The sequence below is a fragment of the Artemia sp. Qi Xiang Cuo genome, chromosome 6 (genome assembly GCF_049724085.1).
Source record: "Artemia sp. Qi Xiang Cuo chromosome 6, ASM4972408v1, whole genome shotgun sequence".
Classification (NCBI taxonomy): Eukaryota; Metazoa; Arthropoda; class Branchiopoda; order Anostraca; family Artemiidae; genus Artemia; species Artemia sp. Qi Xiang Cuo.
In genome coordinates this window covers 77,984,550-78,011,104 of record NC_142799.1, presented here as the reverse complement: position 1 = coordinate 78,011,104, position 26,555 = coordinate 77,984,550, and the positions used below count along the sequence as shown (strand labels likewise).

Here is a 26,555-nt window from a genome sequence, read left to right as displayed (position 1 = left end):
AAGGTATATGTTCCCTCTGAAACAAGCGATTTTGCAACACGCCTGCTGCTATAAGTCGCACCAAAAAGACAAGATACCTGCATCATTATGCTCATTAGTAACAGATCTATCCATTCTTTATGATATGATATTATTTAGACTTTTTCTCGAAAAAGATCTAAATTTGCTTAAAAAAATAAGAAAATTGTCATTTTTGAACAATTTCCAACTAACATTCAAAACACTTTCAATCTAAAAAAAGATGTAAAACAATATGAAATTCGGTAGATGTGTAGAGCTGTAACTATGGAATGATAATAAAATTATTGCCTTCCGTTGACGTATTTAAATCGTAGGAGGGCAGAAAAGTAACATACCAAAGCTCCACAGGGAACATAAACCTTAATTAGCTCCGTAATTTTTCTGGGCAAAGTTAGATGGCGCTGTTTGTTATTTTTGTTTTAGGCGGACGCCGGTTTTCTCTTTATCAGTTTTCCACTTTATCGTAATCAGTTTCTCATCACTTTATCAGTTATCAGTTTTCTACTTTTATCAGTTGTCCACCTGATTTATTAGTACAAAATTTGATGGTGTATGTAGAACTTTCCTAAAATTGAGGCTTCTTAGAATGTTTTGACATCTTTTAGAAATTTACCTATATCTACTGACAAAAAAGAAGAGAGATTCATCTTCAGCTCATTTTGAAAGCTATTATCACAGACTTTATTTTATATATTTCATTTCATATTTTTTATTTCATTATTTTCATTTATTTCATCTTTATTTATTTCATATTTAATATCTTCCTTTTAGCACAGATAGCCTAAAAGATTAAAGTAACAGGTATACCAAATTAAAACATTTTGTTTTACCCCCTAAGGACATCTTGTGTCTATTCACGCCTGAAAACTGCGGATTTTTCTTTTGGTTCCTACAACTAAATGAATTTTTTAGGCCAGTACCACTTTTTTGCCAGTGTTGCCACTTCGAATCGTGAAACAAATAAACAAAACTAATTTGAGAAATGCTCCAAAGAGTAAGACTATTTCCAGCGGTTACCTTCGTAAAAGGTAACTCCGAGTGGTAATAATAAAAAATAGTTAGCCATATTAAGCTGATTTTGAAAAGCCCTCAACACACAATTGTGTTTTTTTTTGGTTTTATTTGTCCATCCTACCAATCCTATATGCTCTTACTTTGATGGGATGGGCCACTGAGATTAGTATAACTTTGGAATGGGAACTAACCTTGTGTAACTTTTCTTAGAGTGAAAACTATCTCCAACGTCTTTTAGAAAGTAACTACCCGGAGTGATAAAAAAAAATTGAGAGCCATTTTAAGCTCAATTTGAGCTTAAATTTTAAGCTCAATTTGAAGATAAAAGACCAAATGTTCTTTTCAAAAGTGGTCTTAGATCTTACAATAGATCTTACAATATGTGGACAACTTTTCCTCAAAAAAATAATCTTTATATTCATATAAACATTTCTAAATTTCCGCTGTTTCCTTTGAGGTTGACCAAAGTATTTCGACAAAAGAGAAATTTCTTGTTCTTGCATCAAATATGAGTATAATACTAACACTGAAGGTAAAGAATAGGCACGTCCTAAATAATCTATTTAGATAGGGGCACGAATTCGAGAAAAAACACGAATAATGGTTGAATTAGATGGGAAATATAAGAGATTGTAGGTGAAATGTAAATTTGGGATTCTGAAGGAAGGGTCTCTAAATACCTCTTTTGATTCCCACCCCTCATCTGAGTATGTCCCTGAAAAATAATATTGCAATGTATATCCCTCAATCATAGCTTATAGCTACTAATACTGATTTCAATAAATTGTAAATTACGTTGACAAAAAGAAGAAAAATCTCTCTTTTTTATCAAAACAAGATTACAAAGCTGATACTCAAGGCAGGCACTTAAGTATAATTTTTTTTTGTTTGGGGAGGGGGGCGTTTAACGAAGCAATTTCTTTATTGTTTGAATAAGAAGTGTCCAGAAATTCGGGAAAATGTAGGATTTGGGAGCAACCCAGGCCCAGAGGCACAGTCCCTGGGTACGTCTCTAACTAGAGTATACTGCAATTTATATAGCCATACCATGGTTTATTTATTTAAAAATTCAAAATCTGTCTCAAAAGTTAAAAAATTTAAACCATTTTTATACTTCAAGAATAAAAATAAGCTCGAAAGGGCTGAAAGCCTGGACCCCTTATTGGTGAGGGTGGAAGACTCGAGTGAGTGGAAGGAGGCGAAGAAAAATCGATGAAGTCGCCTTTTTGCTAAAAAAAATAGCCTAGAATAAAAACTGGTTTAAATAAGATAGTTATTAAATTAAATTTTGTAAAGTAAGAACAATTTGAAAAGAAAATACTGTAAAAGCAAGAAGTGACCTTCCAGTTACAGAGGCAATGCTTCCGCGTGACGGAGTATTGTCCCTAACATATGTACAGTTAAAAAAAATAGTTACCATAGACCATTTATGCAGTAACACTAACAGTTATACAGTTTTAAGTTATTACCCACCAGGTAATAGGAGATACATAAATAGAATTTGGTTTCGGCGGGCGGGGGGGATGATTGGAGCCTCAGAAAGTTCATTTTTCGGCTCTTACATTTGTAGGCCCACATTTTCGAACAGACAGTCCATAATTTATAAAACTGGTGGTAAAGGATGTTACATCTTCTATTAAGGTGCGTGGTTTATCTATCTATATATATATATATATATATATATATATATATATATATATATATATATATATATATATATATATATATATATATATATATATATATATATATATATATATATATATATATATATATATATATATATATATATATGTATATATATTTGTATATATATATATATATATATATATATATATATATATATATATATATATATATATATATATATATATATATATATATATATATATATATGTGTGTGTGTGTGTGTGTGTGTGTGTGTTGCTGGTAAGTTGGCTGACTAATTGTAGGCTAAATTGTGATCAATGAGATCCATGTAGTTGTGATCAGTGTTGAGGAAAAATTTGCCCCGTAACTCCTCATCTCATTTTATTGTTCTCATTTTATTCTTAGTTATTATTCTCATTTTTATTGTTCTCTTTTTATTCTCATTTATTTTTCTCATTTTTATTGTTCTCATTTTATTCTCATTTTATTGTTATCATTTTATTCTCATTTATTGTTCTCATTCTTATTGTTCTTATTTTATTGTTCTCATTTTTATAGTTCCCATTTTATTGTGATCAATTTAAAACAGCGTTAAAAACTCGAAGAAAAATTAAGAGCCCTATTAAAACCTAAAATGAGTAGAAGCAGTATTATATAATCATTCAAACTAAAAGAAATTAAAATTAAAAATTAATTAACAAATTAGAGAAATTAAAAATCATGCCGAGTAAAAAAAAATACCAGATATTGCTATGCATAAATAGATGAAACCCGAAATAAACTAAAATTTAAATGAGTTGATGAAGTTAAAAAGAACATAAAGTACCGCAAATAATAGCAGATGTCCTTTTCCTTTAAGCCCTCTAGAAGTCAAAGTGTCATTTGTGCTTTCTTTAGACCAAATATATTTTTAACAGTTTCTCTTTTATCATTGCAACATTAAAAATTTAAAAATTGCTGGAAGCTCCAGGAATTAGTATCTTTATATTCTAAACAATCAATCTAGTTTCATTAGTGACATATACAGTAATTTTTTACCAAACTTTCTTCCTTTTCAACAAATTCCTTTCAAATTTATAAATTCAATTGGTAAATCATTGATTCGTCAATTCAGTGCTTCAACAAACTAAACAAATTGCTTCAACAATTGCCAATGGTGAACCATCAAGGTTTTCCCCCCAAAATTACCTGTATCCTTTTGGAATAGTAAAATTAAATTGAAAGTAAATTAAATGTATTTATTTTAATAAACTTTTTTTTTTATTTTCCTGTAGTCTTGATTAGTGCGTTTCTTCTTTTTGTTGCTGAAAACCACACCGTTCCAAATACTCATCGTTCTCTATAAAGCTTAAATGACGCTCAAGCCTTTTAGGGGGTTTCAGGGGTAGGGCAACTCCACCCTGGATTGCAGCAGCTCATATTTGTAAACCTCGATTAGAATCGTGATTTTATTTCGTTGCTGCATTGTTTTTGATGTTATGACGAATAAAAGGCGCTCTTCTCGAAATTCAAATCGTTTTCAATAAAGCGCAAATGACGCTCTGGTCTTTAGCGGGTTGAAGAGGTGTTAGCCGCTTCTATTTGAGGTAATTTTGTTAAAAAAAAACTTTAAGGGACGATTGTCCTCTACCTTCCTCCTCCCCCAGATTGGCGCCCCGAAGTCATCCAGAAAGGAATACAGCATGAAGAATCACAATCCCAAATAATTTTCTTTTCAGTATTGGGGAATTTTCTATCCGAGTAGAAATACACTTTTAAAAGCTTGAGAATAAATTTCCTGCTTTGTTTAAATTCCTTCCAATGTGTTTCACTTGTTAAGTGCCTTAAGAATTATCCCCCTGTTAGCTTTTGAGGAAGTTCTTCGTATTACCGATTCAACCTAGTTTGAACTAGGTTGAGTACTCTAAGGTCAAAATTCTACTTTGAAAAACTTCGCTAGAGATGAAAAGATCATTGACTTAGCAGATATGGCAGGCTATCTTAGAGCACGATTTTCTTTATAGAAAGTGCAAAATTAAAGTTCATCCTTTTAAGCGTTTTCTGATAAATCACTTTAAAAATTGATGTTTCCTAAATCCTTAATTGTGAACTGATGCTTTAGCCATGTTTTTTCGTTCAAATATTATTTATTTTAAATAAAAGTAAATGTAATTTAATATAAATATTTTAATTATTATTTAAATAAAAGTATTATATAAATAAATATTATTTATTTTAAATAAAAGTAAATGTAATTGCACAATAAATTAAAGATCTCAACAAGGGATACTTGAGTCCATTCTGAAATCTTATGATTTTAAAGATTGCACAAAAACTTCTAATATATTTGTTTCTAATATATTTCTTCTATTATATTAATATATTAATATAATAACTAATAATAATTAATATATTAATATAATAACTTCTAATATATTTGTTGAAGATAAACTTCATCTAGTTTATCTGTTTATTTCAAATACCCCTTACCCGAATTTTCAGCTATGCCCCTCCCACCGCAAAAATAAATAATTCTTAAGTATTTACATAGCTTTACCCTTTTTCTGACCGATTTTCCAATATATAATTAAAAAATATATAAAAATATTTTTGCTTCAGGATCATGAAACTATGTAGTTTTATTTCGTATGAAATGTTTATGTAGGTTTTTTTGGTGCGCAGTTTCACACTCCAAGTTCTTATAGACTATATCTTTTTTTCTATTTTTAGTAGCACATCCTCACAAGCGAAGCTTTTGGTGTGCTACTGATTAATTTTGCCTCTGTTTTTTTTTGTAATAAATTATTATTATTACTACTATAATACTTGCCAGAGTGGAAACAACAAGAGTAACTTACTTCTCGTAGCATCACTCAACGTTGATCACCTATACATTCATCAGGAGCTTTATAGCCAGTAATATTAACAGAATATAATGAAGGATTTGCCAGAGTGGAAACAGCAAGAGCAACTTACTTCTCGTAGCATCGCTTAACGCTGTTCACCTATACATTCATCAGGAGCTTTATAGCCAGTAATATTACCAGAATATAATGGAGGATTTGCCAGAGTGGAAACAGCAAGAGCAACTTACTTGTCGTAGCATTGCTTAACGCTGATCACCTATACATTCATCAGGAGCTTTATAGCCAGTAATATTACCAGAATAGATTGGAGGATTTGCCAGAGTGGAAACAGCAAGAGCAACTTACTTCTCGTAGCATCACTCAAAATTGATCACCTATACATTCATCAGGAGCTTTATAACCAGTAATATTACCAGGAGATAATGGAGGATTTACCAGAATGGAAACTGCAAGAGCAACTTACTTCTCGTAGCATCGCTTAACGCTGTTCACCTATACATTCATCAGGAGCTTTATAACCAGTAATATTACCAGAATATAATGGAGGATTTGCCAGAGTGGAAACAGCAAGAGCAACTTACCTCTCGTAGCATCACTCAACATTGATCACCTATACATTCATCAGGAGCTTTATAGCCAGTAATTTTACCAAAATATAGTGGTGGATTTGCCAGAATGGAAACAGCAAGAGCAACTTACTTCTCGTAGCATCACTCAACATTGACCACCCATACATTCATCAGGAGCTTTATAGCCAGTAATATTACCAGAATATAATGGAGGATTTGCCAGAGTGGAAACAGCAAGAGCAACTTACTTCTCGTAGCATCACTCAACATTGATCACCTATACATTCATCAGGAGCTTTATAGCCAGTAATATTACCAGAATATAGTGGTGGATTTGCCAGAATGGAAACAGCAAGAGCAACTTACTTCTCGTAGCATCACTCAACATTGATCACATATACATTCATCAGGAGCTTTATAGCCAGTAATATTGTCACTTACCTTGATCCGGATGTCAGCTTCAGCATGAAACCCCCCTCATAGAAGAAGCAAGGATGTTGAAAACATTTAAGAGAAGTTTGAAGCGTACTATTATCAACTAGCAGTGAAGTCTATTGGACGACAGTACGTAAAAAAAGAACAAAAAACGTAGTGTATACCCGTTTTGTATACCCGTAGTGTATACCCGTTTATAAGGATCGAAGAACAGATATTCTCTCCTCCAAACAAAACTGTCTCTGAAAGTTTCAACTCAATACCCCCAGTGAGACAAAACAAGGCACCTACCGGAAGCATAATTTTAGAAACATTCATTTACAAAGAAAAAAGACCCCCCTCTCCGTTGGTTAAATTTGTTATCCATCTTCACATATATCGTGGTCTAATCTTGGTTTTTTATCCACAAAGTTTTTTTTTTGCTGTTTTTATGGTGATAATATCTTTGGCTCTATGGCTATCTTATGGTTTATATCCGAGACCATGGTTCAGGGGTTATTTTGCTGGAAATTCGTGTTTTTAGCTTTAATAGCTTAGTTCCTTATCCAGCGTGAAGTTTTCAGTGGACGCGTGGAAACACAGACACTTACCTTATGCAAACAATATTTTCCGAAAAGCGGGCTTCCAGCTTAAGTTTGAGCCTTGCAGGTTCTTTCACAAGGCCTACTTCGTGGGATTTTTGCCATCTCCCTCTAATTGCTAGCTGAGGTATTTGAACCATGCTGAACACGGGTTTTTCTTTCTTTTTTTCTTTGTCAGTGATAAATTTTTGGTTTCTGTAGTCAACCAGCTTCACTGGCTTTTGTCTCCTACCTCTGCTCGCTCGTGCCTTTGACCCTCACGAACGGATTTTGAGCCTTCACTCCTCGCCGGCTATCAACCTAATCTCCGATTTCTAGCTTTTCCATTTTTGTAGCCCATAATTATCCCCATGGTTCTGAGATTATTCTGTAAAAATGTCACTTTTCTAGCTCGAATAATTTAATTTAGACAACATAGCACCCAAGTTCACGGCCTTTTTTTCTTCTTGGCACGTGAATAGGACTTTTTGAACAAATGGAAATGTGTTTTTGGAGATCTGGAAAATGAATCCTGGTTCTATAGATAATCAGGAGGAAGAGTGTTCAAGGTTCTATAGATGTTTCGGTTTGCATAGATTGCGGTTGGTATATGTGTGGTTCTGCAGATGTGGTTCTTAAAATGTTTAGGTTAGCATAGCCATTCTCGTCTAAACTATTTTTGTTTTTTTAACTAAAAAAGCGACAGAATTAAGTTTTAACTCTGCTACTGCCAGAATTAATCCTAGAATTATTCCTAGAATTGTTAATCCTAGACAGAACAGAATTATAACTACTACTACCAGCAATTCACTGCAGCATCAAGCTGCCTGACGCCACTACCGCTGCATAGGCTCCTCCTCCATTCCAACCTATTCAAATCTCTTTATGCCCTCGCAAAAGTTTCCATTTCCTTTAAATTCTTTCTTACGACTTCTTCCCTTCCCCCATTTGGGGATGACCTGCTTTTTGTTGGCTTTAGATCAATGACCGAAAGGGACGATATTTGAAAATCTGTCATCTTTCATCCGCAAAACGTGTCCCAGCCACCTCAACCTTTCTCTCGTTATAGCCCTAGAAGGTGGGATAGAGCCACATGTCAGTGAGATAGACGGGTACCGGTCCTTAGGCAAACCGTAAACAGTCCGTAAACAATTCTTCTGGAAAACATCTAGAAAACCATCCTCTGTCTTCCGAACTTCCAGAGGTACTAAAACATCCACTTCCTAGTTTTTACACTTAAATGCTCAAAATTAAAAGGATCCAAAGTGTCACCACTCTGGTATTCAGTTGAAATATATCTATATCTTACCGTAAGCCAAATTTAGAAAAGAAAAGTTATGCAAACTAAAAGTCTTGAATCAATTGCCTAGCTGGAAGAGAATCGTCTCAAATCGAAATTCAAATGAATCCAAATCCTTAGAGATTTCCTGGCTTTTTGCTTTTCAAAGTTTCTATTTGCTTAACGAATGAATAATCGAAAGAATAAAAGCTAGTGTATTTGTATTATACTGTGCCGATAAAAAAGTAGATATCAAATAAAAGGTAAGGTTCCTAAACAATTTCTAATCACATTTACTGAGCTCACTAAAAAAAAGAAGGGTGTCACACCATACACGATCTAATTTCATTGAAATCTCATGGTTTGGAAACAGGAACGTGCAGTAATCTGTTTGGGGGAAGGGGTAGGGAGTAAATAAAAAATATGCGAAGAATTAAATTATAGAATAATATTGCAAATCCCAGGGGACAAAAATAATAATATTGAAAATTCAGTAGCGGTGGGCTTTGCTCTCAACGTCTAGACGAATAAAATATTTCATTCGATGGGTAGGACTGTGGTCAAACATACTTTAAACAAACAAAAGAAAGGAGTGTTCAGACGTACATAGTGTCTCTTTTGAGCACGATCAGATATTGCATATTTTTGAAATATGTAATAATATAAACTTTGATAGAGCATGTTTGAATGTTATTGTTAAGAAGACTAAGTGGCTTAAATAAATAATTAATTAGGATTAAGACATGGTGTTAGGTAATGAGAGAATTTATGAAGTAGATGGCTTTACTCACCATAGATGGCTTACTAATTTCAAAGCCAATGGCTTTGAAATTCTACTTTTGTACAGAGATTTATTTGAGGGAGAGAAAATAACTTAAATGGCTAGAAAAGAGGGAATTTCTACAAGAACATAGAAAATGATGAAGAAAGTTACACATCTTGAAAATGTGATAATGGTGTGGGGGCTCGTAGCTAGGGGGTAAGGGGGACGGCCCTCCCCGAATGCAGCTTCTAAGGGGGCTTCAAACTAAGTTTTCTTTAAGTAGACTATATTCTATTTACTTATGTCGTGGTAGTGATTGTGGAGGGGGGGGCAAAACCAACATTGTCCCCAAGTGCTGAAGATACAAGCTACGCCTCTGGGGGGGGGGGCAAAGACCCATCCCATTTTAGCATGCCTGTGTAGAACAACCCTTGAATATATATGCAAAAGAAATCATGGACTCGTTATAACAGTAAAGTAATCCAGCCTGGCTGGTAGAAGCAGGTTTATTTGTTTTGGTTTGAAATCAACGGCAAAATGGGGAGGAAAACGATCTTGAAGAATCTGAATTTGTATTATAATTGATGATCAAAACTGGCTAAACAACATTCAGATATGATAAAAACTAATTTGCAATTATACTAACAGTAAAGCCTTACGGACAACACACTTTAGTGCTTGTTTTATGATAATTCGGAAAATTTCTCCGAACTGATGGGCCCATATCCCTAGTGTCTCAGCCTACTCTGGTCATCCTGTGATATTGTTCTCTTAGATCATTTACGCTGACTCCTGTATTCTTCTTTTGTTAAGTCTATTTTTTTAAGGTCAGTCCACAATTCTTTGAAGGGGAATGAAATACTCTGCCCCTTTTGAATACCGTCTGTGCTTGCAAGACCTTTTCTTTTTTTTAATTCAAAGTAGGAGCCTCGTGACTTCAGATAAAGAATAGCCTTCATCTCAATATCTTATCAATTGTATTTATATCTGTATTCTAAGTGGGGAATCAATTTAGTAAGCTCCGAATAGATTCCTTAAAAAACAAGGGGAATATTTCAAGTGATCCAAAAAAGAAATCTTTCAAATTCAAAGCTTCTGGAATGTGTGCTTAAGATGATAATCGATTTTTTTTTCGAAACGGGATTTAAAAAGTGTCACACCAAGGAAAAATCCTAAAATGAAATAATTCATCTATGATGAAAATTGGTACCATGCTTTGAGTGTAAAAATGAACAGGGATTTTGAGGATGTAAAGAAAATATGACAGCTACAAGTAAACATAAAGGAAAAAACTCTATTCTTAACGATTGTAAAGATTGTCGAGAAAGTTGTACACCTTGACGATATTAAAAATATTGAGATATTATTTCCCACTTTGTGTAAACAGTAATCAGGGGCGTAGCTCCAGCATTTTTTATGAGGGGGCAAGAGTGGCCTCTCTCTCTGGAGAGTCTAGGGACATGGGCTATATAATACCTTTTTCTCAAAATCGTTGGGGGGAAGCTGCCTTCGCCCCCTCCCCCGAAAAGACACCCCTGACGGTTATACATTTAGGCTTCTCAGAGGTATTATCAGTATAAGTTATCACAGACATAAAAACAGAACAAATATAAAAAATTATTTTATTATAAAAAAAAGGATTGCCTATCAACTACAAAGAATTGGAGAATGTTTTTTTTCTTATCCTTTCTGTCAACTTAAAATTTAAATTTGCCTTGTCCCTCCCCCCCCCAAAAAAAAAATGTGAAAGTTACAACTTGATCCAAAGTAGTGAGACAAAACATTGTACACTTACAGAAGGTACGCATAATTTTATCACAGTTATAATGAAGCCTGCCTACTATGGATAGGATAGCTTCAGGTAACCATTGTATAAAGTCACATGTTAGAGTGATTTTATAGAAATATAAACTGGTAATGTGTAATAGAGGCCAGGAATAGTGGGGAGGGGTGTTGTCCCCAGGGCTCAAATAATATTGTGCAAAAATTTCTTCAAATTGGATATCAAAGAATTTTGCCGCTTTAGCCCATCTGAGTGAATCTTTGGCTACGCCCAGGGTTAGACAAAAAAGGACAAGACACAAAGTTAGACTTAGGGTAGAAAAAGAAGAGAGTTTCTTAAAAAAGGAACAGAAGCACTAAACACTAAAAGGGCAGAAACACAGGTAAAGAAATGCCAAACTTTAGTGGAATATACGCTTACTTACAAGCTGTCTTATATGCAGTATTCTTGCTCGTGAAGAAAGATCTTTTGCGTTAAAAGCTGTGGATTGAGAATATAATTTAGAAAAGTATATAGCCTGTATTTAGGACTGGCAAATCCTAAATAATATGAATTGCCTCATTTTCTGCAATATCCCCCAAAATTGGGTAAAAATAAGACTTTTATTATGCCCAAAGGAAAATCCCTTTTAAGAAGACTGGATTGACGTCAACATCCAATATATCATCAAGCACTGATGTTGGCGTGAATGAGGATCGACCAAAAGAGGAGTAGAAAATATTTTACACTTGCGCCAAAAGATTTATTTCTTGGCTTCAAACCCAACTGGTTTCTTACACACATTTGAACATCCTGTAATTAAGAATTTTTAATGTTTATTAGATGTTTTTAGTTTATTTACGGAATATTTTCTGTCTTTCTTGGGCCTTTTATTCGGCTGAAAAGGATAAAAAAAACATCATCATCAATGCACCGTTGAGCATTGATTTCGGCATGAATAAGAATCATCTTACGAAAGAGTAAAAAGGTTTTTTTTACTTACGTCAAAAGACGTATTTCTTGGCTTAAAAGCCACCCATACATGTTATAATATCCTATAATTCAGAATTTAAGATGCTCATTAAAATAAAATTTAGTTTATTTACGAAACAGTCAGTTGGATTTCGGTTAGAGCTTTCCCCGGAAAATAAAAAATTTCTAAGCTATTTAAACATACAATGCTGAGGTCATATAAGTTGGTTTCTGAGTGTTCTAATATGATATGAGTGGATTGTTTCAGTCGGAGATGGTGATACAAAGGCAAGATCGGTAAAAGTCTATCATATATCTTAGTTTGCAAAATATAAATATTTTTCCCATTTCCAGAAATTGTTGCATTGAGTTGGGGTCTGGGGCTAAGACACTATATCAAATTACAGAAATATCGGTAAACGACTAGGGACAAGGAGAAAACCCCTTTCTCTTGAACCTTGGCTAAGCATATAAACATTCTCTTTGACAAAATTTCCGTAATTTATATTAAGTTTTAACAAAACTTTATAAATTTCCGCTTTTTCTTGAACATCAGTATGGTAAGGTAAGGGTAAAGAATAGGGCATTGGACTTTACAGTCCCTACCGGTGGTGCTGATCTCTGTTTCTTGGCCCTTCAGCCAGGAAGTGTAATGGGGGGTTGGGGGCCAACCATCCTGTGCTTTCGCACACCCTTCCTGTTTACCTTCCCCAGATTTCTCCAGGTACCCATTTAAAGCTGGGTGGACTCAGGCTGAGCTTACAGAGTCACGCCACTGACCCCCGTCCCAAAACAAATAATTGGATACACTAGGAATCGAGCCTTCGCCCTCTCGGACAAAGAATCCTATATCCAGGGCACCAGTATGAATTTACTGAAACATCAGTATGAATTTAAAATAAATCTCAAGCTTGGGGAGAAATTTCGACCACTTAACTTTTGATGGCATCTGGTGGAATGTAAAGAACGTAAATGATTCTTTTAGAACTATTTGCCCATAAATATTTTGAAAATAAGGCCCTAGCCAACTGTATTCACTGAAGGTTGCCCAGACACATTTTTTGGTCTCCAGTCTGTGGCTTGGTTGTTAATAAAACATAAAGCAACAAAGATAATTAAAGTGATGCTTCCAGAAAACACAAATTTTAATTTTAATTGTTTACCTGTTTTGGGACCTGTAAATTGCTTGCCTGTAAAATTTGCTTCCCTGCAAATTTTAATTACCTGTTTGGGAGGAGGGTTTACCTGTTTGGGAGGAGGCTTTCCCAAACAGGTAGCATAAACTTAATAACAAGATAAACTTAAGGATTTACAATGTATATAAATGGACTATGAAGACACAACGAAATAGAAAAAGAGAGAAATAGTTGAAGGGCCCGGCAGACAGAGGTGGTTTCAGGGGGAAGGCAAAGGGGACTCTTGCCCCGGGTGCAGAAATTTTGGAGCTTAAAATTTCAAATAAATAATCTAACGGTTATAATCGTTTCGTGATTTTTTATTTATTCTTTTTTATAAAATAGAGGGCGTATTTTGCAGTAAGTATAAGCAAATTGAATCCGAAATTTTCATTTTTCCCATATCTTCATCACCATTCCTTGATAATAAAAGTCAGCAGGCCAAATTTACTTAATTTTCATATTTTTTTGTGGTATTTTGTATTCAAACATGTTTGTATTTTAAAGGATGTCGAAATATTAATAATTTTGCATGTAAGGAAAGTAAGTAAGGAAAGTCAGATTAAAATAAATGGAAAATTTTGCTAATAAATCAAAGTTTTGTTAATACTGGGCCTGAAATATTTTTGGGGAAAGAGGGGGGAGGGGTGCCAATCAAAATTTTGCTCCGGGCCCAAGAGAGGCCAGAACTGCCACTGTGAACAGACGTAGCGTTTTAAAGCTAAAGACGGCTGTTTTTATTCAATACCGACGTATTTAATACCAGTTTTCAAACTATGACTCCCCCTCCCCCCGATTAACTTTTATTTCGAATTTTTTCAAGGCTGACTTGCATTTTTGGGAGATATTCTCAGTACAACGGAATATTTACAATGTAAGATTTGGGGAGTTACTAGTTAACTTAATATAACCCTTGATGGCTTTCTAAAGGCAAATTGTATTCGTTGGGAGTTCCTGTTTCAGAAATTTAAATCAATATGCCAAGAATACGCTCCCTTTTTTGTGAAAAAGCCAGCTTATCATTCGCTCATGTAAGCTCAAAAACCGCTCAAAGAAACCCCTGCGTCTGTCTAGCCCTTGCTTGTTTCTTTGATATTAAAAGAAATGCTGCCATCTAAGTATCCTGCATAGTTTTATACATATGGTGAAATGCAGAGAGAACAAAAAAATTATAAGGGCTGAATCTCTGGCGTTTTAGCATGGTAAGATAGGGACTAAATACTATTAATGACAGGGACTGGCAGCTTCATTAAAAAAGTAGAAAATTCTATGAAAATTCAAGAGTTTTAGAAGTTTTTGGTGTGGATGAGGGGGAAGAGTTGTGGGTGAAAACTTGTTGGGGATTGGGCGTTTTTTTAATTGAGTGATGAAGAGAAAAAAAAAGATGACACAAAAGGGCTACCCACACAAAATAGGGATTTTGCTTGTAGTTCCAGGTGGATGGCTGCAAGTTTCCTGAAAAAAAATTCAGTAGTGACGATTCCAATGGTGTGTTTTTTGTTTCTATCTGACGCCATTTTTTTTAGGGGGGGGGCTTTAGGCTATTTTTCAAATTCCCATAAATCTGTTTTCAAAATAGCACTTTACCCTAAAGAGCCGGTCGAAATAATAGTTGTCAGTTTTGAATCAGGTACAAATGGCAATTTTTTCTCAATAGCAGTTCTTTGAAACTGGTTTTCAAAATTTTGGTTACTATGGGCCGTGGTTCGTTTTTTACTAGGTTGAGGCTATCGCTGCAACAATGACCAGGAATCTGGCGCGACCAGTCGAGAAGATGTCAATGGCGATTACGTAATTACTGGTGTTTTTGTATGTTTTTTTTTCTGTTCTTAATCGTTTTGTTTGGATTTAAATAATTCTTTCTAATTGTTTCATAGGTTATTTTCTTCTTTTTATCCCCTTCATTTTTTGCGACCATTGCTTGGCGCCTTTCTCTGCGTCAAATATGCTGTGCTGTATTATACTAATTTAAAAAACAGGATTTATTTTAAAGAAATCAGAAACTGTTGAAATTGATCGCACAGAAGCAAAATACTAAAAAAAAAATACTTCTTGTTACATCATTGATAGTTCTATACGACCGCAGTTTAGAAGGCCCCAAATCGATTGCTAATTATAGGGCATTGTAACAGTTATTAATAAAGTAAAATGTGCAATATATTAAACTATTACATTATTTAAATTATTGCTTTATTATTCTTTTATTGTCATTTTTAATATAACTGGAAAGGCAGTGGGGTCTAAGAAATGATTACTGAAAGAGCTACTAATTAGCCTTGAGATGGAAAAATATATGACTTATTTTTAGCAAAAAGGGAGTCACTAATAGATAAAAACTTAGTAGTGGGGGGAGGGGGGTTATTAATATTTACCAATTATTAGATAAAAGCATAAAACGACACAACTTCTTATTTTCCCAAAATTAGTGGCAGGTCATCAAAATCTTTTCCTGAAACTCTAAAGGAGAAAACTAGAACTCTAAGGAAAGGCGAAAGATTTGAACTAGCTTCTATTCCTATCTTTCAAGTTGCTTGTCGGTCATGCATTGCTTCTTAGGCAATACCACATAAACTTTGGAATCAAGAGGAAACTTCTCTTATGTGCTTTGAGTAGATATAATAGAAGGAGCAGTTTAGAGCCATAAACCGCAAACTGATGTTTTTTACACTGTCGCCATATTGGAGGCAAAGAAGAGCTGCACCACGTGATGCTGGTGCTCCTTGCTAAAAACTAAAAACTTTAACAGTTAGGAGAAATTTTAGTTCCTTGAATTCATTTTAAGTTAGAGAATATTATATAGAGAAAACTTGAACCTTTGAAAACTTGAAAACTTTGAAAACTTATGTTAGGAAGACTAAGTCGCTAGGACTATGAACAAATGAAGGTGAAGAGGTGATGTTGGGTACAGAGCAGCTTCACTTACCTAGGTAAAAATTTGAAAACTTAAGTTAAGAAGAATAAGTCGCTAGGACTATGAACAAATGAAGCTGAAGAGGTTATGTTGGGTACCGAAAAGATCGATCAAATGAACAGCTTCACTTATCTCCTATATCAAAAAGAGGAGGAGGGGTAATTGTCTGTTAAACGAAACACACCCGAGAAGTGAAGTTAGATTAATCTTAATGAAATATACCAAAACATGATGATAATATAACACTGTAGCAACAAAATTATGGATGCTACGACAAAGAATTATGGAAAACAGGCCGTTCTGAACGCATTATATTAAATACCTAACCTAACCCCTAACTACCTCTATATATTAAATATTTAATAAAAATATACATACATCGTAGTTTTTCTTACTCAAAATAAGCAAATCATAACCGATCCTAGAGAGGCAAACCGGTTTCTGTCAGATCTTACACAGCTTAATCCCTGAGAGTGCTTCGTTTAATAGACAAGTACCGCAGAAGGTACCTGACCAATATACTGGAAAAATCTTGGTTTTCGGGGTGAGTTGCAACACTTGACATTAATGTACCCCCCTCCCCCCGTCTGTGTATACTATATATTAAAAAGGCTATAGCAGGTAGGAAAATAAAAATCAATTCGTCCTTTCTCAGAATATTTATGCACTTCTTCTCCTACTAATATTGGGCCTAACTGTACTCAATATACTGGAAAATACTATGATTTGCATAACTTGTTGGAAATACACTTGTTGAAAACCAACTGCTCTTTGTTATGCTGTTTACAGCTTTAAGGCGAAGATAAGTTGTACCACGTGATGTTGGTTCATTGTAATCCCCTAGAGTAGCCTACATTATAGATGTTAAAACAAACTTTACCAGCTAGAAAAAAAATGAATCCACAATATTTTAAATGAATTGTAAATGATTTTGATATATTACCTTAAATTACCTTAAATCGCATTGTCCAGCGAAATAAGGAAAGATCCTGTAGAGTCGCTGGTTATATATGAAGGTTATTATGTGCCACAAATATGTTAAAAATAGCAATATGCTGGGTTCTTTGTTATGCTGTCAACATTTTTAAGGTGAAGATAAGCTGTACCGCGTGATGCTGTTGTATTATAATCCCTTACAGTGGCCTATATTATAGATACTAGAACAAAATTTTCCAGCTACAAAAAAATGAATCCACAATATTTTAAATGAATTGTAAATAATTTTGCTATATGAAGGTTATTATGTGCCAAAAATATGTTAAAAATAGCAATTTTTACCTTTACTAAGCATGCGCGGAAAAGAAATCTGATATTAACTCTGTTAGAAAAACTGCAGTGGACAAGATATGATAATGTATGGATATTTATATTATTATCCCAGATCAATCCTACCCCATTTGTAGGTATCTACTGAAAAAGGTAAAATCTAACGAAAACAGGATGGCGAGGAAAATAATGCCATCTATAAAATATAATGTCTACAAAAGTTTTTGCCCCAATTTTTAAATATGTATATCTTAGTACTTTGGCATTCTAAATCCAGATATATTTCCTTACGCTGTAAATATTCCTTGCACTATCGTCGCAAAAGGAAACTTATTTTTTCCCAAGTGGGCTGTTAACTTTTGACATATAGATTTATTGAGATCCCCCTTTATTGTTTTCTAGACGCTTCTCTTGATCCTGGAAGCTTAGATACCATATCAGATGACCAGTCAATTACCAAGTCAATAGGACCATCTAGTGTCAATTCTCCTGGTTCTGATGGCGTACGTAGCAATGATCCACCACCACCAACACCTGTAAATCTGCCAAAATTGGATGCATCGTTTCTTACAAACACACTAAGCCGGCCAGGAAAACTAGATTTGCCTTATCTTGGTCAAGAAGTTTCTAAGAAGAACAGCGTTGTGAGTTAAAGTTTAATTTTATGCTAATAACTAGGTGTAAAATCCTGTAAAGAATAACTCTCTTGGCCTTGCAGCAGGAGCACCACGTGTTCTCCGTCACACCCAGGGTTGCCGCCAAGTGAAAAATAAAATCACCAGATTTTAGGGTTTTTTATTGTTTTCTAGTGATTTTCTTCAATAATCTAGTAGTTTATGGGCTGATTTAGTGATTTATTTTTCTTAAAGCAATATAAACAATCACAAAAATAGTGATAAATCAATAGGGGTGGCAACCCTGACCAGACCTGGCATCTGATTTTCTGATGCTACTTGGGAATTTGTTTAACCGTAAGCTTTCTACTGCTTAGCCGTATAATCCCAAACTATACTACCTTGTAAATATGCGACAGTCATTATTCTAGTGGCACCTTCGGCCAAATTTTGACCTAAACAATATGCTATGTTTCAGATCATAATAGTAGTGAATATTGAATAGTGAATGGCGTAATACAATCAGACAGTTCATGGGAACGAACTGTAAGCAAGGAGCTACTCGGCCCAATAGTAACCGAAACTCTATAAGAAGGAATTTAATTAACTTTTGATGCTGATTCCAAATATACAAAATTCACTAAGCTTTACGCTCCCTCAAGAGCTGCGAGCCTGAAAAGATTTGTCTGATTTTCGAAAAATGGAGGAAGCACCCCCAAGATCAAGTGAAAAAAATTTTGAATTTTTTATTTATTACCGCTTGAAAGACCACGGATGCGTGTTTTTTTTTTCTTTCTTCCTTACTCCAAAGGTGATCGTATCGAACCAATTTTCCTAGAACATCGGGAGAGCGCTCCTTCTAACGGAAATTAAAAGTTCTTGTGCCAATTTCATGTATTCCATTTCATAAAATCTGAGAGCATGATCGAGGAGTTTACTGGAGATTCAATGCGTGCAGTGCCCCCAGATATTTCTTTTGTTAAAAAGTATCACTTGATCATGACTTTCTGCTCTCTATGGACTTTGGGGTGCCTTGATCCTCTGATCTTTCCCACTAAATGATATCCGAAAAAATATTTTTTGGTGTTGTACTTGAGAAAACGGATGATTTTTTGCTAAAAATAAAGTTTATAGAATCCCTAAAATAGAACTCTTATGACAACATCCATGATGGGCTGTCTTAAAGAAGGTTAATTGCTAATATACGTTGATCATGCTCGTTCTGCAGTCTTAGATTCTTCTTTTCTTCTATAATATAATACAAATTATATATATAAAATACGATGTTTTTTTTTAAAGTAAGGTCCGTTTGAAGGTAAGTACACAACGAAAGACTATTTCAAAAAAGTAAATTTATTTTCAGAAAGTACAAAGTTTACTCTATTTAACGGCATAGTTTCCAAGTTTGTTCAAACACTTATCATACGTCTCAACTAATTTTAAAGTAACCGCTTCATAAAGACTTGCTGCCTCCTCCGATGACCAAGAATTCACGGCCGTTTTTACGTCGTCATCATCATTATAACGGTTGCCACTGAGGTGTTGCTTGAGGTGGAGAAACAGATAGTAATCACTCGGCGCAAGATCAGGACAGTAGAGTGGTGGTCTAAAACTTCCCAGCCTGAACTTTCCAACACAAATTGTGGGCCTGACCTGTAGTGTAAGGTCTTGTATTGCCATGAAGAAGAGCATTTTTTTTTTTTTTTTTTTTTTTTTTTTTTTAATAATCACTCTGCAGAGCTTTCTGATGGTTTGGCAGCATGCTTCTGCATTGATAGTGGTTCCTCGTTGCATGAAGTCGACCAAAAAAAAACAAAAAAACACAATGCATATTCCCAAACACCGACGCCATGATTTTGCGCTGGGAGAGAGGATGTTCGGCCTTCAAATTTTCAGGGGAATGTGTGTGTGTTTCCATTCCATGTTCTGTTGCCTTGATTTGGGCGTGATATGCGAAACCCATGTTTCGTCTCCAGTTCAACCGGTTGTCACCCTAATGGCAACCGTTATAATGATGACGACGGCGTAAAAATGGCAGTGAACTCTTGGTTATTGGAGCAGGCGGCAAGTTTTTATAAAGAGTTTAATTTAAGATTAGTTGAGAACTAACTTTTTAGAAAAAAAAACTTTGCAACTATACCGAAAAATAGAGTAAAATATGTATTTTCTAAAAATAAATTTACTTTTTTGAAATAATCTTCCATTGTGTACTTATCTTCAAACGGACCTTACGTTAAAAAAAACCCTCACATAATACAAAATACAAATAGCCTATAATATAAATAAAATATACAATATAATGCTATATTCTATAATTTAAATTTTTAAACGTTTAAAAAATCCAATTCTTCTTTTATTTAAATGCTTTCTTTTAACTTTGTTAGTTTAAACTCTTAGAGGTTCAAATCTTCAACGATCTAATCTTGAAAGACTCAACATTCAGAAATTCAAATACCCGTAGTTTGTGGTAAAGAATCGTAAGTAAAGTGCGACTTGTGCCGACAGTAAGTGAAACTGTGAACGATGGATTTTGATACCAATAAATCCGCTTTTTAGATGATTCTAAATTCGCAGATTTATTAATGTTACCCACTTGCACCTGAGGATATTTACCCGATTTTTGAAGAGGGGGAAAAGACCTCGAAAAGGTGAGTGTTTGGGATGAAAATTGAACTATAAAATTCAGCATATCAGAGAACACCACTGCAGAGGTTTCAAGTACCTAGCCTTAAAGATGTGAAACGTTGTATTTTTCTTCGAAGAGGATGATCACGGATTCATGATGTAGTCGTTACCCTAGGTATGATCGTATCGAAACAATGGTCCTAGAATTTTGGGAGAGGACTAATTCGAATGGGAAATTGGAAACTCTTAGTGTTAGGCATGATTTCGATGCTAAGTTTTACAAGCAGGATTTGTTTGTAGAAGGAAAAGTCGTTCGGAATGGGTAACTGTCGCAAATGTTTAGGCTACCGTTTTGTCACACTTATCAGTCGCATTCACGCTGTCGTATCTAAGAATGTTTTACGCATGACAATCGTTAGGATGAATATAAAAAAAAATGATTTTTTGTCCGAAAATATTTGCAAAACAGTAGATAAAATGTTAAAAAAAAGTTAATGATTCTAGCTCAAATTGCACCAAACAGTTGAAAAAAGGAAAAAATAACTCACCCAGAAAAATGTAAGCTACCCAGAAAAATTCTTTAAGAATAAAAATGAAAGGGTGGAGCATTCACAGCATATTTTGTAATCATTGAACGACAATCTTGTCATCCGATGTCGTGGTCATTCGATGCTTTCTTTTTTTTTAATTTTTTATTTTCTCAGGGTAAAATCAAAATTTTACAGGGTAGTAGGAAAGAAAAATATGTTTTACTTCTTTGTGTATTTTAAGATAAAAGTATTTTTTCTTAAAGTTTTTTTGCCCTATAGTTTTCCTAACAAAAACTGCAGAAATAATAGATGTAATTAACTTGAAGAGAGCTAGTTTTTTGTTGGGAAAAGTGAATTCTAAGATAAGTGAAATTCAAATGAAAATTAAAGAACTGAAAACATTGAATTTTAATATCTGATTGAAAGTCAAATTAATACTGTCTAAATAATTCTGGCTTTCTGCTACTGATGATGCTTTCTCAGGCTATGAATCCATAAAGAAAATGTTAATTAAAACGCTAATCTCAAGATATGACCTGTCATGTTTATCAGGATAATATATTTAACTTTCTATTTAAGTTCAATAAAAACTGAAAGCATTGTGCGGGCCAAATTCTCTAAAATGATTAATAAAATCACTTACAGTGACTTGCCACTTGATGTAGGTTTAACGGAGTTTGAAATGCTCAACTTATGACTGGAAATAAGAACTGGGTCTGTGATAAGACAACTAAATAAGAGTTGCCTATTTATTGCTTAGGATATTAAACATTGTTTAAGAAATTCTACTCTATTTTTTGTTTTTAAGCTTTGTCTTTTTGTATTTTCCTATGGACTTTGCCTGTTTTCTTATTCTTGTTCCTGTATTGCGGGAGGTTGAACGAAGGTTTCGATCAAAATATTTACCTTGTTTTTTTCGTTGTTAAGCGTTTTCTTGTTTTGCTATATTTAAATTACTTTGCATAAAACAAATTTTTAAGTGATCTATTGTTTTTAAGCACAGGGTTTGATTTTTTATGGCTGGCATTTATGAAGGTCTTCAGACATTCCAATTTCAATATTTTAAATATTTTTCTGTCCTCCTGCAAAAATGTTCAATATCTTTTTTTTCCGTGAGCTCGTTAAGCATTTAATTTTTCTTATCTCTATAGTAATAATATTTCTAAGGGCTATATATATATATATATATATATATATATATATATATATATATATATATATATATATATATATATATATATATATATATATATATATATATATATATATATATATATATATATATATATATGTATATATATATTACTTTCTCTCTCTTCCTCTACTTCTACCCTCTCCGTCTCTCGCCCTCTCTCTTTCTTCCTCTCTCCCTCCCTGTGTCTCTGCTCTTAGCTTAAAACTATCTATTAAGAAAGTAGAAAGACAGTTATTTCTTCCCAGCTTTTCTAGACAACCTGGAAAATAAAAGACAAACTCCCATACACCATCAGAAGAAAATGATATAAATGGAGGAAATGCATTACACCTGATAAAGGTATGCAGAGAGTGGCTCTATTCTATTTGGAAGAGACAGAATAGGACGAAATTTAATATTAATGATACTTCCTTGTTTGAAGGTCTTGTTTTTATGGATATAGTGCTATTTACCCTGTGTAGAAAAGTGGCTTTTTTCTCATTCTTGGTTTTAAACTTTCGAATCCGTTATAATGTGCCAGAATGTTTGTCAGAAATTCGGTTTTTGCAAAGTTATTATCCTAAAAGAGCAGTAAATCTGATTATTTGAATTCGTTAAATGAAAAATTACACAATCAAAAAGTATTTTGAAAAATTAGAAAGAATTGAAAGTTCAGTATTTAATGGGAAAGACCTCATATACATCTAAGAAGTTTTCGGTAATAGTGGGCGCCAAGTTGTGTTTTCGAGCTGGACAAAAATTTCAGGGGGTTCAAACCCTGTAGCCCCCATCCCTAGCTATAGCTAAACTATAGCTTCCCAAGCTATAGAACCTAAATGAAAATCACACCATCAGATTCACGTATCAAAGAATCCTACTGTAGAGGTTTCAAGCTCCTATCTGGAAAAATGTGGAATTTTGTATTTTTTGCCAGAAGAAAGATCACGGATGCTTGTTTATTTTTTTTTTCCCCAGGGGTATCGTATCGACCCAGTGTTCCTAGAGTATCGTCAGAGGGCTCATTCGAACGGAAATCAAAAGTTATAGTGCCCTTTTTAAGTAACAAAAAAAAATGGAGGGCAACTAGGCCCCCTCCCACGGTCATTTTTTTCCCAGTGTCACCCGATCAAAATTTTGAGATAGCCATTTTGTTCAGCATGGTCGGAAAAATAATAAATATGTCTTTTAGGATGACTTAATCCCCCAAATTCCTTGCGGGGAGGGCTGAAAGTTATGAACTTACCCATATCTTTACACACAGTAGCCTATTGGTTATTGGTAAGTATACAGACGTTTTCAGGAGCGATTTTATGTGGTATGAGGGGAGGGGGACGGTATTTACGTAGGAGGATCTGTCCATGGACAAAGTGTTTATGTGAGAAGGAATATTGCTGTGAAGGGGGCGCCGGATTTCCCAGCATTATTAAAAAAACGATCAGAAATTAAATAAAAAAATAAACAAGTTTATCAACTGAAAGCAAGGAGCAACATCAAAATTTAAAACGAACATAAATTATTAAGTATATAATTGGGTTCGTCCCCTAGTCAATACCTCGCTGTGTAAGCCAAAGATTTTGTAGTACTTTCAAAAGAGCTATTTATTCTAATTAACGGCCTCTGTGATTAAGGGGTCATTTTTAAAGAATTGGAACAAAATTCGAACTTAAGCATAAAGAGCTAGGTTTTGACTTGGGGGGGGAACCCCCCCAATATACGTATTAAAAATATACGGATATAGAAGTTCGTTACGTAAGTTAATTCGTAAGTTACGTATATTTATTACTAATAAAAACGTTCGTAAATAAAATTAACAACTTTCGAGAAAGCCATTTAACGAAATAAAAGTAAAATTAACCCAAAAGCAAAACCTCCATTAATTCAAAAGCGTTCAAAAAAACAAGTTTTTTATCTGAAAGTAAGGAGTAACATTACTGTTAATGCCTGACTTTAAACGGACGAAAAACATTGAAAATAAACAACAACAAAAATTCTTTTATTATATTTATACAAACGTAATGACGGTGCTCAAAAATTAAATGTAAAAAAGTTTAAAAATGTAAATTTTAAGGTGGGGTATCAATGAAATTTAACTTCGTTAACATTACATCAGCTTAAATCTTAAAAAATGTATTTGAAAAGAATCAAGTAGTATTTAATTAATAATATTTAACTTCAATAAATAATAAAAAAAAATAATATTTAACTCCATTTTGCAGGAGAATTTCCTTGAAATATCTCTTCCTTGAAACGTCACACAGTTTTGTAGGAAAACATCCCTTTAAATAAGGCCTCATCTCTAAGTCATTTAAACAAATCTGAGTAACAAAGAAAATCCTTTTTGACTAGTGTTTTTAATACCAAAATCGGTTTTAAAGGTCAAACTATGGAAGTCCCATTTCCTCCAATTAAGAAAAGAACCATTGACGTCAGAGGTCTATTTCTGAAATTCTGTAGAAAAACAGAGAATGCTATACTCTTCGAGCGACGTAAAGCCACTCTGAACGCATTGTTTTAAGCTCTTTGCTTTCAATTAACTAAAGATAAAAGAAGTTAAAGAAATACCGTAAAATAGTTTTAAGGAAAATTAAGGCAAAGGACAAATATATTTAACCAGCCCAAGATTATTTTGGACTATGGGCATAACAAAGAAATAATGTATGCTCTTCTGCAAGGGCCGGAGAAAACTATTTTCGCAAACTCCCCAACATACAAAGCTTTGAGTTCCTTTAAGCCCCCCCCCCAAAAAAAAAATAATCCTATAATTTTTAACCCAACCCCCCAGCCATGAGAAAAAAAGGGTATGTTGACCAAATTACCTATAAAATTTGTCAGCTTCTAGAGAATTTACTGATTATGTTGACTCTTCTATAATGAGAAATACTTGCTGGCCTTCAGGCATAAAAATTAGAAAATGTATACTCTTTCGTGAGCTTCTGAAAACCTACTAACTCTGATTTTAGTTGTGCTCCCTAAAAATACTTGCTTTATATACCCATCGTACAATATCTGCTGATTATTTTTGGAATTGGTGATTGGCTGGGAGTTAGGGACACTTACTAAACATATAAAGTAAGATTATTATGGTAAGAAATTAACTATACTCAGATAAGTAACTACAAATGTTTTATTTTTTCTTTTTTACCACTTGTACTATTCTTTCATATAGGCATTATTACAAACAACAGCTTTCCAAAACCAAACACATTTCTAGAAAAAAAGGTTTTGAGTTCTCGGTACCCTTTCTACGCTAGAACGAAACTAGAATCCGAAATAGTCTTCTACCTATTTTTTTTTTAAAGAAACAGGTTTTTTTAACTAACGTCTTGTTGAGAGTTTTTGAGTGGAAACATCAAAATTTAATTTTTGGGGTTTTGGATTGTTACCAAAAGATGCTTTTAAAAATAAGGTTTTTTCTTTTGTTTTTGAGATAAGATAAAAAAAAGTTTTGTTATCAAAAAGCTCTGATTCCCAATTATTTTTGCACATGGAAAAAAAAAATACATAGGCCGTGTTTGGGAAAAAAAATTATGAGCTTCCATTTTTACTATTCTGGATTGCCCTGTTAACTTTTAGTTAGCCTACGAATCTGAGGCGTAGCTAGGGGTTTCAGCGCCCGGCGACAATATAGGTTCCCCCTCCCCTAAAGTCATCAGAAGACCATAATATTAAAAAAAAACCTCCGTTTGTCTCCGCCCGGTGACAGCCGTCGCTCCTTACCCCCTAGCTACGCCACTACTAGGAACCAAATAAGATTTGATAAGACGGATTAGAATAGTTGGTCGAATTTGTTTAACAAAGCAGCTTACAAATAATAATCTAACCGAAAGTGTTACATGACGTCTTTTGATTTACTGTAGCTGATCTGTCTTTAAAAATTCAACCGAAATAAATTACAAAAGCCTCTTAGCAGTTGTAATTGCTTAAAATCTCGCTGGGATTTTAAGCTGCTAACTTCTTTTTCTTTTGATAAGTTTGTTAGCGACAAGATTGAAATAAGATCCTAAATTGTTTATAATAAGAAACACTAAAAAAGAACCTACAGTTTTAGCGTCGGTTTTGATTTATTTTTTTATTCACTTCTGTTTTTACCACTTTTATTTAATTACATCTGTTTAGGGCGATCAAATTTTCAAATATTATTTTTCAAAGATCAAATATTCAACGAGAGTCAGATCCCCGTTTATAGGTATTATATTCGTTATATACAGATTATGCTGCGGCTATTGTTTGTTTGAAATAGTGGTAGGCGCGGTCTCAGAATGAAGTTTTACAAGCGAAAAATTGTTAGTATTAAGTATTACTTGGTACGTTAAAATGAAATTTGAAAGATTTACTTATATGTCCTAGAAGATATATTAAATACTAAAAAAGTAGAACAAAAACATATAA

General features: G+C 33.9%; 1 protein-coding gene across 11 annotated transcripts in view; it reads left to right on the top strand.

Annotated features, from left to right (window-relative positions):
* The window catches only part of LOC148951621 (carboxyl-terminal PDZ ligand of neuronal nitric oxide synthase protein), a 215,916-nt gene that overhangs the window by 156,622 nt on the left and 32,739 nt on the right, over nt 1-26,555 (top strand). For all 11 annotated transcript variants that reach the window (XM_089091223.1, XM_089091233.1, XM_089091232.1 and 8 more), the window contains one exon: nt 17,626-17,867. In XM_089091223.1, coding sequence (XP_088947349.1) covers nt 17,626-17,867 — 242 coding nt within the window. The remainder of the gene's footprint in view (nt 1-17,625; nt 17,868-26,555) is intronic.